Raw genomic sequence first — 15,922 nt, 5'->3', positions numbered from 1 at the left:
GTTGTACTCCTGACATTGAACTTGGGTGATCTTAGATTAGTGGGCGGGAGTAACCCCCCTGCTAAAGATTAGAAGTGTGTATATGTGCAAGAACACACACAGGGTTCCTCTCTCCCAACACCCACCCAACCAGCCTCACTTCCTTGCAACTCTGCTTTATCTCAACTGTCAACACCTGGCCTAAGCAGGAACCTCTCTCTATCTGTGAACTTTAATCTGGCCCTGCTAGGCAAACAGCACCAGGCTCGGACAAGGAAAGCGATTAGTCTGTCACATTGCCCTCCAGTGCTTCAGCAGGGTTAGGAGGAAACAGGGAAAGGAGTGGTCTGAAAAAGAAAAAAGAGATTTGGACACAGGCACATATATAAAGTCAGATAAAGGACGATAAAAGTGAAGACCAAAGGCAAGAAGGGCAAAAAGAGACAGAAAGAAAGCTATTGCTAGAGGTGTGGGTGGGGAAACTAGGGGGGTAGGGTGAATAGAAGTTTGCTGGAGATATAACACAGATCTTTAGCTGACCTAACAAGGCCACTGCCCACAGATATGATTGTAAACTTCCACCCTGATGACATGTGATCCAAGCTGACCCATGCAAACATATCTGTGGAATGTATTAAAATGTTTATGTAACACTATTAATTGTCTTATACAGTATTGTGACTGTGCATACTATGACAAAAAAAATTAATAAAAGCACCAAATTCAAATATGTATGTAATACTTTTTATTATTTTTCAAGACAAAATGGCTGAGTGAAGAGAATAATGCAGACAACGGCTGAAAATAGAGTGGCATCTCCATAACTGAAAAAAACAACAACAACAATAAATTCTTTAACTCAAGCAAGAACTTGTAAATGTTGGTCAATGACCTTTGGTCATCATAGAAATTAAGCCATCACACTTCATCAGGAGAGAGAAAACTGAACAGATTTGTTTTGCAGTGACTGTGTTCTGAATGGAACATGCGTGTTTGTAGTCATAATAAATAATGTCAACCAATGCCAAAGGTCAACTTCAAGTTCAGGTTAGAACAAACAGCTTGAGAGTAAATACACAGGATGAAATAAGGTTGAAAACCTATATGTACCTTAGTACCGTCAGCATGGATAACATGTACCAAACTTTTCTTCGCATGAGTTCAGTTATTTAGAATATGCCTTGCATATGAGATGTACCATATTTAAATTATAAAGCACCGTGGATCTTTTGGCAATGAAAAAAAAAAACAATCTGTAGCAAAAAAAATAAAAAAAAATCTTTCAGATTAATGTTGAATTGATTGCATATGACAAAATGTCCTTAAAAAAAAGCAAAACAGCTGGAATGTTTTTAGGTGGTACATGATCAAAGACAGTAAAAACTTTTCTACCAAGAAAACCCAACAATAGCTTGTATTACTGCATATAAAATGGCAGGAGAGAAAAATATATAAAACAAACTAAAAAGATATGTACAACCACCTGTTTTTACCTCATTGTGGTCACTCCAGCGGGACTGCCTGAAAAGGCCATCATATGACCTCTCACCCTTGGGGAACACCACAACATTTTATTTTTCAGAAATACTTATTTTCAAGCATACAAATTATTCACACTATATTATCCTGCCAAATTAAGAAAATATACGGTGGCAGCTTGTTGGGATTTTTTTTTTCACTACAGAAAAAGGGTACATTGAAACCTTTAAAGAGTACAGGCAAAACAGTTAAAAATACAGGCTCCAACATAAATACTATAAGTGCCTACACTAAGTGAACATTAATTTCAAATACCATTCTAAATACAGGAAAAAAAGTAGACCATAAATGTGTTTTGAACATAGGAACTTACATGAGTGTGCAATTTCCTAAGTATTTTAAGTTCTCTCTATATATTTATATATCATAAATCTCTCCCCAATGCAAATTTTTGTTCAACCTGAAGACTTGTGTATAGTAAAGGCAAAAAACATGAGAGACATTACAGTTCATTACATAGTGATCAAGTCCTGGTGTCTCCAGGACAGAAAAGAGAAACAACAGTAAACAAACAAAATTTAAATAAGGTTCTCCCCTAAAGATATTGATGTTTTACTTTTTTTTTTTAAAAAAAATCAACAGCACATTTTACTTATCTGTTTAAATCAAATTTGTAGAATTTTTATTTTTCTGTACTGAGCAGTATATTTCTATAGTTTGTAGTATGAAGCAGGATGTTTCTATGGCAGTTCCTGCATTATTACTTCCAAGATCCAAACCAATGTTTAGTTCTCAGAAGGAGACATGGCTGGCAACAGTTTCTAGTTCAACGTTCTTTTTCTTCTTTTTTTTCTTCTTTTTTTCTTTTAATGCAAAGCAATGACACCACACTAATCTGTCAGCATAGGAGCTAGTTTTCCCTTGAGCGTCCGACTGTAAACTGGGAAAATTGAACAGTGCACGTAGGCAGTACCAGACCTGAAATCCGGTACTCATTTTATACTCAACCGACTGTACCTCCGATTAGAGAGACAGATACAGAATCCAAGGCAGAGTGACAAGTGCTATATCATCAACAATGACAGGGAGTGAAGACTAAAAATTAAAAAAAAAAAAAAAACACATGGCTACCACGCGTAGGTCTAGACAAATGAAAAGAAAACTAAATGTGAAAACTTAAAACCTTGTCTGCGAGGGAAAATTTGCTGATTTTTTTCAATATTCTTGTCCTTTGATTTAGAATCACATTTTGGATTTCAGTGTGAGTTGTTAAAAAAAATTTGGATCGCTAAACAGTTTCTAAGATCTAATGCGGTGATGGGAAATAACACTACAGCGACATAGATTTTTGAATTGTAGAGACACCTGGTAAACCCACTCCCCACTTACTACCCTGAACATCATCCACCCTTATGCTCTTACACCCACCCAACCCTCACCTGAAAAAATCTGTCTGGCTTACAACAACTAAATCCCACATTGGGGTCTTCAAGTGGCTGTTGGCGGACACCAAAGAAACATTACTCTGTGTTACTTGCAAAAAACACCTGCAAATTGTTTAATTATCAAAGAAAATAAACTCTGAAAAATTAAGAGCTTTATGTTGGTAAAACAACTCGCCAGAGTACCCCCTCAGTACGGTACCAAAAAACATATTCACCTATACCAAAACTCTACACCAAACTCAAGCATGTAACATGCCCGTAAACAGAACTGTAATCTCGAAAAAAAAATCTACAGGAGGCAAGCAGATAAATGATTCACCAGAGATACACGTAATGTTTTTTTTCTTTTTTTCTTTTTGTTTTAGCTGGTTCTCTATGCTCCACTAAGTCAAAAAAAAACACAAGGGTCGTACAGGTGCTTGATGCAAGGACCTGCTTATTTCATATGTGCACAAAATGTTGTGTAATCTTTTATAGCTGAAACTCCGAGCTTATAGCAAAAAGGAGGATTAACTAATGCAGGTAAAATATCCAAGGCACTCGTTGTTGTCATTTCACACCATATTGTTAATTTCACTGCTGTTTGTAAAAGAAATATTTAATGGCGCCAGTGCCTAGCATTTCATAGGCGGCCTAATTCTCTCTATATATATTTATCATATCTAAATGTTGCATGGAAAATCTTTCACAAAGATCAGTTTTTAAGTGTGACCCTGCTTGTCTTGATGTTTTGATTATATGACACTGCCCACTATGTTTGAACTCAAAACTGTACATGATATGTAAAACAGTATGTACTGTATGCAGCATGGGTTTTAATAAGTCTTTTTTTTTATGTTGAAGAAATCAAAAGTATAAACAGCAACACATGTACAACCAAACCCACCAGCTGAGGACAATTTTCTCTCTAGGTAGCCAAAACACACAGAGCATGCTGTCCAGTTACAAAAAATACAAAACGTGTAAATTATTGCACAATAGAAAGGCTCAAAAAGTTTTAAGTGTGATGCAATAGTATTGCCCCGGTAATGGATCATGCATCTAGCTTCTTCCAGTCGGGATGAAAACAGGGCTGTACTGTGTACTGGTGTCTAACCCTGTTGTCCTTTCCCCTTACTTATTGGCTAGTTAGCCAGGGTTGCTTTTTAGCCAGAGGAGCTGAGAGAGAGCAACCAGCATGCTGCTCTTTGCCTACTCAGTCTTAATGTCATTAGCCAGAGGGCGGTCGCTGTGCCACTTTTTCATGTGTTTCTCCAGAGTGCTGTATACACTGAAAGGCATGTGGCAGATTTCACATTTGTACACGTCCTTGCCCATCTGTCCATGGGTCTTCATGTGACGGGTGAGCTTTGAGCTCTGAGCGCATGCATAGCTGCACAGCTCGCATTTGTAGGGCCGCTCTCCAGTATGACTGCGTCGGTGCACAGTCAAGTTGCTGCAGTTCTTAAACACCTTGCCACAATATTCACAGGTGTCACTGCGGCGACCATCCTTCGAGCTCGGCCTGCCATTGCCGCTGACACCGTGGGGAGTGCTGGCCCCGCTGCCGGTGCCGCTCCGTACTGATGCGGCACGTTCCCCATCGAGTTCACCGGGTGGAGTAGAGAAGCGCAAGCTGCCGTTTTCTGAAGAGTGCTCAGATGAAGAGGCAAAGGGTGATTGTCTGGAGTCCCCACCTGTGAAGCTGATGAAGGGGTCCTTGAGTTGCCGGGAGGCAGCGTAGCCAGCAAGCCACTGAGAGTAGACGTTCTCTGTGTTTGGGATTGTGGGAGTGGGAGGGTCAAGGTCTTTCTCTACCTTGATGCGCTTGGACAGGGGACTGAGGGAACCAGGACTGACCCCTCCACCCAACAGCTTCCTGGACAGGTTGTCATTAGATAGAGGTCTCAAGCCATTGATAGTAGTAGTGGTTCCATCATCTGCCCGGTCTGACTCCATGGCTGAGTTTTCATCAATAGGCTCCCTGGATAAGCTCCGGCGATGTGGGTGCAGAGCCTCGCTGTTCTGGTGATGGCGAGCCCCTTCAAGCCTCAAGCTAAATCGGTAGTCATTCCTTCCCTCTTCTTCTACTCCAGGCTTTCTCTCAATTTCCTCCTCCTCCCCCTCCTCCTCTTCTTCCTCCTCCTCCTCTTCTTCTTCTTCTTCTTCTTCTTCCTCTTCCTCATCATCTTCCTCTTCCTCCTCCTCCTCTCCATTTTCAGGCAGAAGGCCATTGTTCTCACTTTTGAACTTTGCCACCACTGACTTGAGTGCATCTGTGGCACTGCCCATCAGCTCACTCGTACCAGGTTCAGGTGAGCTAGCAGTTGAAAGACCATCATCTGACTTGGCATTAAGCAGTGAAGACTTACTCTGACAATGTGTCTTCATGTGACGTTTTAGTTTGCTAGCCTGTGTGCAGGCATGGTTACAGAGGTGACACTTAAATGGCTTTTCCCCTGTATGGCTACGCCGGTGAACAATAAGGTTGCTCTGGAATTTGAAGGTCTTCCCGCAGAACTCACAAGATTTTGCTTTGAGAGGGGTGGTCGATTTGACTGCATTTGTTACAGGATTAGGTGTGGAACGTGAGCCAGAAGGTGACTGAGAGGTGGAGAGGGGAGGTGTTGCTGAAAATGGAGGCTTAGAACCTGGCTGGAAAGGCTGCAGCAGCCGTTGCATAGGGTTGGGTCTGTTAGGGGAAAGAGGCGGAGAACCTCCTGTGGCATTTCCGGCCAGCTCACGTAGACGTCTAGAAAAGTCCATGGTCTGAGGGGCTTCTAATGGCACAGAGTTCAGCCTCATCACCCGGTCAAAAGCACTGGGATGGTGTGTTGCCAAGGCTAAGTCATCAGGGCTGAGGTGATGGCGCGGTGGTGGGCTGAATAACGGTGGCGTTCGGGGATAGCGGCCCTCACGAGGCGTGGACGCTGAATCCCGACCAGACCCAGAACCCGGCATTCTCAGGAGGCTGTAAGGGCTGCCATCAGCCAAGTGTACAGCATGAAGAGGGGGCTGGGAGGAATTACAGTCACCCCCCATTCCGGGAGCTGCAGCCACACGAGGGGTGAGGGGGCTGCCGGGCTCGCTCTCCAGATAGATACGGAAGCCATGGGTGTTCTGGGCATGCTGGAGCAGGAACCAGGCACTGGTGAAAGGCTGTTTGCATGTGGTGCAGGTGTAACTGCTGGGCTCATCTTTATCTGACAAAAAGAAACACACAGAGAGAAAATAAATGTAAACTGGGAGATTCAAACTATAAAAAGAACATTAGTAATTTTATTAACACCATATATTATTATAAAAGGAAACATGATGCTTAAATAATGCAAGTAGGGTTTTAAAATAGGTAAAGTAATTATCAAAAACCAAGAGAATATAGACTAATTTGACAACAGCCTATAAAATATCTGCGATCACTTCTGACCAGAACTATTATGATTAGATGAAGGTATTGAATAACATTTTAAAAAAAAATTTACAATTGCACTCTATTTAAACAGAGCAAATTATTCGTCTTAGTAAAATTGTTATTGCTCAATATCACAGCTATAAAATGTGAAAACTGTGTGTGTGTGTGTGTGTGTGTGTGTGTGTGTGTGTGTGTAGGTGTGTTTGTGAATTTAGATTTAACACTTAACAGAACAAAAGATAAAACACAATTACAAGAGACAGGCAACAAACACACAAATTACACGGGAAGAGGGCATAGGAATATTTAAAACAATAATTGACTTTCAATAGCACTTGCACACTGACCTGAGATTTGCCTGACAATGCACGCCTAATCTCGTTAAAAACACTCATCTCCCCTCCAAAGCCTTGTTTACAGAATTAGCAGGGCTAAAGTGGGACATGTATCTGATGCTGCATATTAACACTGAATACAAATAAGAGGTCACATGTTAATAAATTGTACCAGCGTTTATCACAAAAAACACACATTCACAGGAAAAAAAGAAGCGAAGAGGAAAATTGGGTATGTGTGTTTGTGTGTGGGTGGGGAGGCTCCAATGAAAATGCATTTCATGCATTACTTTTCTATTTCTGATATTTCATGCTTTATGGATTTATTTAAATCCTCTCAGGTGAATAGAAAAGGAGAAGAAGGAGAAAGAAGAAGTGAGAGATATGCAAAATAAGAAGCATCCGCCACTTGCAAATGTGCTCCCTCTTTCATCTTTGGGGTTTCTTATCATTTCTTCCCTTTTTTCTTCTTTCACTTGAGGGCATTTTTCTGAAGTCATTTGCCAATGCTGAACCCAAACCATGGCCATACTGTGTTTGAAGAGGGAAAACAAGGGAGCGGGAGAGAGGATGATAGGCTATGTGTGCCTGATTGAAACTATGGGTGATCCCTAAGATGGTGGATGGACAGTTTTGCATGTTTTAAGCCTTCTACTGTTGAAGAAAAAGGGTGAGAGGGGCCAGAAAAATATAGTGACAGTCTAAAAGAAAGAGGAGGGATGTGGTGGATGAGCAACATAGGGAACGGATTGGTGTTTTTTGGTTTGTTTCTCTATCTTATGTGTCCAGAGTCAATGTGGCCCCCTCCGAACAATCTCACTTAAAGACCAGGACACAGCTAAAATGTGCACCCAATCAAACCTCCACACAAACCTTTTTCTCTTGACTGAAAAGAGTTGGAAGGGGGTATACTGGTAAATTATGGATCATTACAATCTGCAAAAATTACAGTTAATTGCTGCCACCTGCAAGGGGCTTTGACCCACTATGGAATTTTTCCATCATAAAAAAGCCATTTGCCCATACACATTTTTTTCTCCCTCTCTCATAAGCACAAATAAAATGTGCCCATTACATTAACTGCTATATGTATGTTTCCTTATTATGTGTGTGTTTTTATGGCTTTAAGTAGAAAGCCCCGTGTCACTTGTAAAACAGTTGCAATAACCTGGCCTCTCCCGTTCACTTTGCTTTGATTCAGTCTACACGCTTCCTCATCCCCGTCTTAATGTGCGAGCACACAGTATATATGCATGAGGGGGGAAAATAGATTAATTTTTTTTGTTATTGTGAAGGACAAGAAAAAAGGAGGGGCTGGCTGGAATGTGAGACGTCCATGTTTTTAGAGGAAAGTGAGCACTAAAGGATCATGGAAGGAGGCAGGGGGAAGGAAGGGAGCAAAGGAGAGAAGTGTGGCGTGAAGGAGACATTCCTAATGACAACCCACCATATTTCTGAAGGACACAAGAGCCACAAGAATGCACTTCAAAGCCAGTACTCAATTCATTTTCTTATGCATCAAAACCAGCATGTCTTGTGCTATGCAATCACTACTCCATCTATAGACATTTGACAAACTGTGTTCATGCCACAAGCAGTGATGATAATTGTTATTCCCATCCGAGCAGTGGACACATTGATGGGCATCAACAAGCCAGACCAACACATGCCCAGATTTACAACAATGGCAGAGGAGATATCTAAATAAGCCCACTATTGTCCTTAATAGCTGTCCTCAAAGGGATGGAAGGACAGCTTTTCAAAAGGATAAAAGACATTCTGACGAGGCGTTTGATGGCCTTGAAGGGTTTTTTTTTTTTCCTTTTTCTGCTTGTATGGAGAAGCACGAAACTGTGCGAGGGAGGAAGGATGATCTTATAAATGAGTCTGTCCTCTAATAGAATAAAGGAAAGCTCTCCCTCGCTTTCTCAGTCCGTTTCTCTTCTTCTAGTAACTTTAAGTCTGTGATGAGTTAGGGCTGGAGAGCAGAAGAGCAAGAGAGCTGGAGCTAATGCTGAATCTACACGTCCCTTTGAAATAGGATCAGCAGAGAGGAGAAACCACACTGACAACCCCTTAGCTGCCATTTCATGGCAGAGGCTGAAAGAAGAGACTGTGAAGGAAAGAGGAGACAGAAAGAATATAGAAGAAGTGAGAAAGGGCAGGTGGTTTGGGAGCAAAAAGTTAGAAGGATGACAGAGAAAAGAAAAATAGAAAGTAGAAGATACACAGTCAAAGGAATGAAATGGGAGGTTAACAATTCCTTCAAAGCCTTTCGAAGCATTGCAACACAAAGCAGCGGGAGGCTATTATTGTGATATTAATGGACATTGCACTGATATCAGAGAGAAATGATTTGATCTAGGGGTAGGCCTGTTGCAAGGACAGAAGAGAAATTATGATAAGTCAAAGAGAAGATAAGGTAGCCTCGCAGCAACACTCACAAAACATCGTAGCCAACAATTTTGACCAAAGTCATACAGAATCCTGAAATTCTAGGCAACTGAGGAACACATTGCTTGTGCATATTCCTCTATCGTTAATGGCCCATTTCCCATAATTAGTCTTACTTGCACTCTCTCAACAACATGTACTTACACAAAGAGTAGCTATACCACCCTGTTCCACGTTGTCCCATAAGCCCAAACACTGGCAAAACCACAACAAAATCAAGTAACAGACACAAAGACAACCCATTGACCAAGTGCTGGCAAGTTAAAGATGCACTGACACAAAAATGTCAACAGCTTTCTCTTCCTCACCCACCACTCACAGATGTATTGTTTACAACTATTTAGCCATACAATAAAAAGTTAGCAGACTTACCATGCCCTCCATTTTTATTTTTATTTTTGTCCTTGACCAGTTGCGATAGTGGGCTGAGCCTGTCCTGGTGTGACCATGCAGCTTTCACTGATATTGGTCATTTAGCTAATGGAGGAATGGGCTAACAGGATTAGCTTGCTTGGCTTCCAAAGGAGGAGGAAGCCACAGAGACAGAAGACACGAGGGACACAGTGTGTCACTGCCATTTCTCAAAGTTATCAGTCGCTATGGCTCGAGAGAGCACTCACACACACCTGAAAAGTGATTATGCTAATAGAAGGTCTTTGCCAATATTCATAAGTGTTTATAGGTGTTGGAGTGAGTGCCTCGGGAAGACAGAGGGTTGTCAATACAGTGCCTCTTAAGAGTGCCTCGGCCGTAACTCCTGTTAATGTGATTACCACTCTGTTTATGTCATTAGGGTATTCACAGTCAGGGACTGGACAGGGGTGAAGGGTGAAGCAGGAAAGGAGAGGTTGAGGAAAAAGATGGGGGAGTAACAGAAGCTCACAATAGGGGCCTTCTTGGTTTACATGACTTTCAGCTCAGTTAACAACAGAACTGTAATTTTTCATTAGCAGCTTTAGAGACTAAGAGAAGGATCTGTCCTAAGCCTCATACATGTTATCACCTTAACGTTTTTTCTCTGTCTCTGCTTTTTTTTCTTTGTGTGTGTGTCTGAAACCTGATAGAGCAAATGGACTGGCCTTGACCTTCTTTCTTACTTCTACGTCTCGATCTGTTTGTCTGTGTTTCTCTGCCACAGCCACATACACCCAGCTCTTTGTCCCAGCCAGGCTCGTTATGGTGCGCTAAGCCACTGGCCACAGACAAAAGGCTTGTTTGACAAACACTTGTTCCTGAGACAAAGCCGGATGCAGGAAATACAGTTTACTAAACAGAAAACCAGCCAACACTGACTGGTGTTGGAGTCACACATTATACAGTATGGGGAAGCTGACCACTACTCACTACATAAGGCACAAATGTAGGGAAAGTGAAAAGGAGACACACAATGAGGGGGGGGGGGGGGGGGGGGGGGGGAAGAATGGAGAGCTAAAACAGAAAGGAACGGGGAAAGACAGAGGTAGACTAGGAGAAGAAAAGCAGCTGGCATGAGCAAGACAGGGGAGGGGGTGCAGATCTCCAGATAAAGATGCATGGTGGTCTTTGAAGGCCTGTGCCAGTATAAAGTAAGCTGCTGGCTGTAGCTTTGTTCCCAATCAGACTTTTACACTTCTTACCTTTCCTTTCTCCTTCTCATGAAAGGTGATAAGAGCAACAGTTGAGCTCGGGAGTTTTTTCTGAGCCACTAAGAAACCACAGATGGCACCCACACAGAGGCCAATGAATGAATGCGCCATACACAGTAGACAAATGTGTGTTCTCGTATAATTTCGTACTTTCTTTTTGTAATCAGCACGCACACTCACTGTTAGAATGACTACATGACTGTTTCCTGTAGTATCCATGCATTCATGTCTGTGTATTTGCATTCAACACACTTGCCAGAATAATTTTAAATTTGCATCACTCTACGCTGTCTGTTTCCCAGCATAACCTTAGTCTTTTTGATCTTTTCTCAGTTGAACTGTGTTTGAACTGACCATCCATCTACCCGTTCATCCATCTCTCTTTCACTCCATCTATCATTCTCTCCATCCATTCATCCACTCCGACTAAGCGCAGCTGGACAGCTTCGTGTTTGGGTGCGGCTCGGGTCCGGCAGACCTTATAATAGGCAGGGCCAGCCGTGTCTCTGATGCAGATCATTATTTGCTCTCTGCTTACCAGTGACAGTGGGAGGCCGCGCACTATTGTTTCTCATCCTAGCTCTAATAGTACAGTGAAAAGACCTCTGGGCTTCTAAGCTTAACCAGTCTAATTAAATGGACCGTCGCTTATGTAAGCATCCGCAGAGATTATTTATTGAGTTGGGATCCGTTTCACAGGATCAAACCACCGTCAACAAAAGCCAATGCTCAGTGGAGAAGGTATTAAATAAAGGACGGGAATCAAAGAAACTGCAAACTGCCAAGTGTCAGTTTAAGCACACATATCCAGGTACATAAGAAGACTTAATCAAGCAGGAGTATTTTTGGACTCGGGCAATATCCCAGATGGGTGAGAAGTCTCTGAGCACTTCAGAGGGGAAATGTGAAAAGTGTTCTGTCAAAGAAAAGATATGTCTCAATAAATTGCAGCTTAGGGGGAGGATAGCAGAATAAAATAGGCTAACAAAGAGCATAACACAATATATTAGAAATCAGTGGAATACAAAAGATTATTGTAAATACACGAACATTTTTGGGTTATACAACCTTCAACATTCACATGAGCGCATCTCTGTCATTTCTTACAAGCATCATGTGTGTTTCAAGTGCAATGTCAAGATAGCCTTCGTATAACATGAGGCCAGAGCCTGAGCTTCACTATCTCTGCATAGCTCAGCTTATGACAGGCTGCCGTCCCTGCAGAAAGGATGGAAGGGGACCAGTGAGGTCGACTAGCTGCACATTTCTGCATAAATCTCTAGATAGATAGCATCAGGAGAAGAGAAACAGGGGAAGGAGGCAGGCAAGCAGCAAAGGATGATAAGGCCCCCGGGGCAGGGCATTCAACACTGTCAAAACTGTTTCGTCTCCGGCTATTGGATGAGTGGAGCGCGTTATGAGCCTGCATACCATTTGCCAGGACGCGATACGGCTTCACCGGAGCATACAGGCCCCTGTGTCTGACCTCCCCCCCACTACATGTCTTCACAGACATGTAGGAAGATGGACAAAACATCACAAATGCCACATGGAAGCAATTCTGAAGATCTAATGTATGCATACTGAAGTCACGTTACCAAAGAGCTTACAGAAAAGCTCTGATAAACAGAGCTATTGACTACTCTGAGCAATAAGAAGGCAGTTTAAAATTTGGAAACACAAAGTGCAGACCTGAAAAACTGTCTTACTTTAAATAAAGCCTCATATTTGTGTCTTTATGTGCTTTTGCTTCATTTGCTTCTGGGCAGAGCACAGAATGAGCCAGGCTGCAACATCCTTGTATCGTTTATGAAATAGAAATTGTTTAAAGCCAGTTAAGCAGTCTCTATCTACCTATAAAGATACTGAAATCCATAGTAGCTTTAAGAACAGGATGCTCTCTTGCAATAAACACTCATGTTGAATTTCATGGTATTTTATCGTTTGCCTCTATTCCTCTGGAATAGGGACTAGGTTAAGTGAAATGTGTGGATGTATGAGGCAAGATCTGCATTCACTACCATGTACTCCTAGATGGACTTGCACAAACAGCCAAACATAAATAATAAATTAAAAGTCGGGGTAAAACACAAAGCAGATGAAAAATAAACACGAAGTTGGCCTAAGTTTAAGAAGAAGAGAAGTTAAAGAGACTTTCTCTCATCTACAGGCACGGACCTGTAGTCTGTGCATCTCTGGACATCCAAACAGATAAAAACAGCTTCACACACTGTAACACACATACACACAGTGTATCTGTCTGGACTGAGTAAACACTTAAGCCTGTCTAAGGTTGAAGTCATTCCCTTTTTGTCCCTGATGCAGCCTGCATGCTCCTCTTTCCATCACGTTATTTTCTTAACACGCTCTGATGACAGCACTGAAAGAGGTCAGAGCAGGTCTTTCTCTCGCAATCACACACACTCTGTAACCCACCCATAGCTTCTCCCTTGCCCCTTTCAATGCATCTATTAGCTTTTACCTTTGGCCTATATCACACACAGATTCTGTAACTCACACACAAGCAAAAAAAATTTCTCTAAATCCTTCTTTTCTTAAACCCCAAGGGACTCTTCACTTATAAACACCTGTGTCTCAAAATACTTCTCATTTTCTTCTCGCATGTATTTTGTGCCAGGTATATCTCAAAATGTATCCGTTCGGCCAGCGTGTGCAAATTTTTTTGACTCTCTGTTACTTTTACTTGACACAAATGAGAAGGATAAACTCTTTGCACTAATACTTCTGTAAAAAAAAAAATCAGCACTGAAGGTGCATTTGTTTGATGGTCTTTGTGGTGGTTTTAGGCTTCAGATGCACTTGGATCAACGGTAATCTATACCAGTACTATATTTTCTTTGCCTTGTGCAAAAGTGGACAGCTTTTAGAAAACACAAAGTTTTGCCTGATGTTGACCTGAGTTGTTTGTTCATAAACACGCTCACAGTAGCCCCAGAAGCTCTCAGGCATGGGTCATCATTTGGATATCAGTGAACAAGGGCTGTTTTAAACATGCAGTTATTTTTCACCCTGTCCTACCACCTCAGGGTGAGAGGACCAGGGCATGTGAGCTTGGGCCAAGCATAGCAGCTCGTTATGCATAGGAGCCTCAAGGCATTGTGGAGGGACATGGCACTTTAAAACAAGAGGGCCAGTGTGTTGGAGTGTCCCGTGGCCTGGAGCTGTGGAGGCTGAGGGTTTAACACGCGTCCCATCTGGTGTGTGTGACTGTGCACACGGTGGTCGAGTGGTTAAGGAAGCATCAATAGCCAGACTCTTTAGATCAAGGGGTGTCTCAGGGTCAGATCTAGCTCACAAATCCATTTTCCTTAGGAAAAAGACACAGTTTAAGTTACAGAATTATTTGATCATTATATTCTGTGATTTTCTTTTTTAATCTTAGCACTTAATTTACCAAGAAGAGCACACTGGAATTGAAGCTTAGGACATGAAGTTCTCTGATCCCATAATAAGGACACAGGCCCTAACAGTGAGACCTCAGTGCCCCAACCAACCACCATCCATTCTTCCAAGCCTCCATTCCCCATTACATTATTAATTCATCAAGGAGAAAACTGTGTTGGGCCATTGCTCTGCCCAGGCGCTTTCCAAATCTTGATTAAAATTGCAAAATGGCCTCCTGTTCAGCCCTAAATTCAGCCCCTTACTACAGAAGCAGGGAGAGACATAAGAGAGCGAAGAAGTGGTCAGAGATCCAATGTGACCTATATATATTTCTTTTTGGGCTCCTTTTCTAGACCTTTACAGCAGGATTGCTCTCACTGTAGTTATTGCAGCTTTATTTGTACATGGTTACCATGTTATTACCATGTTATTACCAAGTTGTAATATGAAGTGTTACGAGAGGTTAATGCCAAAAAGTCACATAACATTTGTTGATTTGTTTTTTATTTATTCATTGTTATTTGGTCTAATGCCTTAAAATAATTTGCCAAATCAGTGATTTGAAGTTTGATTGCACTTCATGCTAAATTATATTTTTTCTCAGCAACACAACTTGGAGGAGAGAAGACTGAGCAGGTTTAAGGCATTCAGTTCATGTACATGTAACGTTTACCATCGATAACAGTCTGTAAGATGGATGGGCCATATGCTTGGCAATAGCAGGCCATGCTTCACACAATTCTTCATCTTCGAGTCTCGCCGTACCAGATTCCTGCCTACTAATTGAAGACATGTGGTCTGATCAGCCACTATAGCAAAGAATGGAAGATAATGGGCCAAACAGTACAGAATGGGACTTACAGATCAGAACGCCAACACCCATAACCAATATTGCTATTGAAGACCAATTTAGCATATATATCAGTGATGGCTTCAGTTTGGCTGCACTGCATGTGCTTTTAAAAGCATGCTTAACACAGGTACAAGTTTTTTGTATTTGTTTTTGTTTTTTCAGCTGTCTTTTCAGTTACGTGCACACTCACACCATCTACCATCACGTGGATCTTTCTGCATATTCTCCCCGGAGGTGTGTCAGATCCTTGCATAGGTCCAAGCTGTAGTGAGCGTGATATTAATTAAGGTAGCCAACCTGTAGGTTCCTTTGTGCCCAGCTGTAAAGCATAAATCAGGCTTTTAACGAGGCTAGGGCCGTAAGATCTCAAACCGTGCTGGAATGCTACCTGTACAGCCATGCCAAAAATCTGTCTGGGTCTAGGGCTCCTATAGATTACTATGTTTATAAGGGGGACTATAGCAACCTACCCTGAGGATGGAAAGAGGGAGAGCAAAGCAGAGGAGCAAAAAGGGAGGGTGGCAAAAGGGGGAAAAGAACTGTTTCTATGAAGTCATCAGCTTTAAGTAAACATGTTGTGTTGGTGGGCAAGTGTGCAAAACATTAATTTACTGTTTTTACAAAGGCTGCGTAAAACCAAAGGTAACCAAGATAAAATAATCCAAGGCAGACTGAGCACATCAGAGAGATAATAGTAGTAACAAGTCCAAATTTCAGCAAGAATAATCTCCAAATAAGCAATCGTATTTTACTTTAAATCTAGTAAAAGATGTCTTCGAAAAATACCAAAATGAGCTTTTACTTCTCAAAAAGAGTTGATAAGCAGGACAGGTGACGAAAGCCTGTGTGCATTTAGTGACAGAAGGATTTATTCACAAACAGCTGCAGAACAGGACACATGCATGTACAGCTAGCTGGCAGGGAGGCAGGCTGGTTGAGTCCACCTCAAAGCCATT

The 15,922-nt window shown here is 41.9% G+C and overlaps 1 protein-coding gene across 1 annotated transcript in view; it reads right to left on the bottom strand.

The window, feature by feature from the left end:
* Window positions 1-709: 709 nt before the first annotated feature.
* Window positions 710-15,922, bottom strand: part of LOC147328382 (BCL11 transcription factor A-like) — a 33,052-nt gene continuing 17,839 nt past the window's right edge. Inside the window, exon 3 of the mRNA XM_086296704.1 lies at window positions 710-6,085. Within this exon, the coding sequence (XP_086152830.1) occupies window positions 4,095-6,085 (1,991 nt within the window). The 3' untranslated portion in view covers window positions 710-4,094. The remainder of the gene's footprint in view (window positions 6,086-15,922) is intronic.

This window comes from Aulonocara sp. 'chitande type north' Nkhata Bay, linkage group LG6 (genome assembly GCF_057382095.1).
Source record: "Aulonocara sp. 'chitande type north' Nkhata Bay isolate Kocher_YH1m ecotype deep benthic linkage group LG6, A_spYH_male_GT1.1, whole genome shotgun sequence".
Classification (NCBI taxonomy): domain Eukaryota; kingdom Metazoa; phylum Chordata; class Actinopteri; order Cichliformes; family Cichlidae; genus Aulonocara; species Aulonocara sp. 'chitande type north' Nkhata Bay.
Note: the sequence above shows the minus strand (reverse complement) of the source record. Positions and strands in the feature narration are given on the sequence as shown.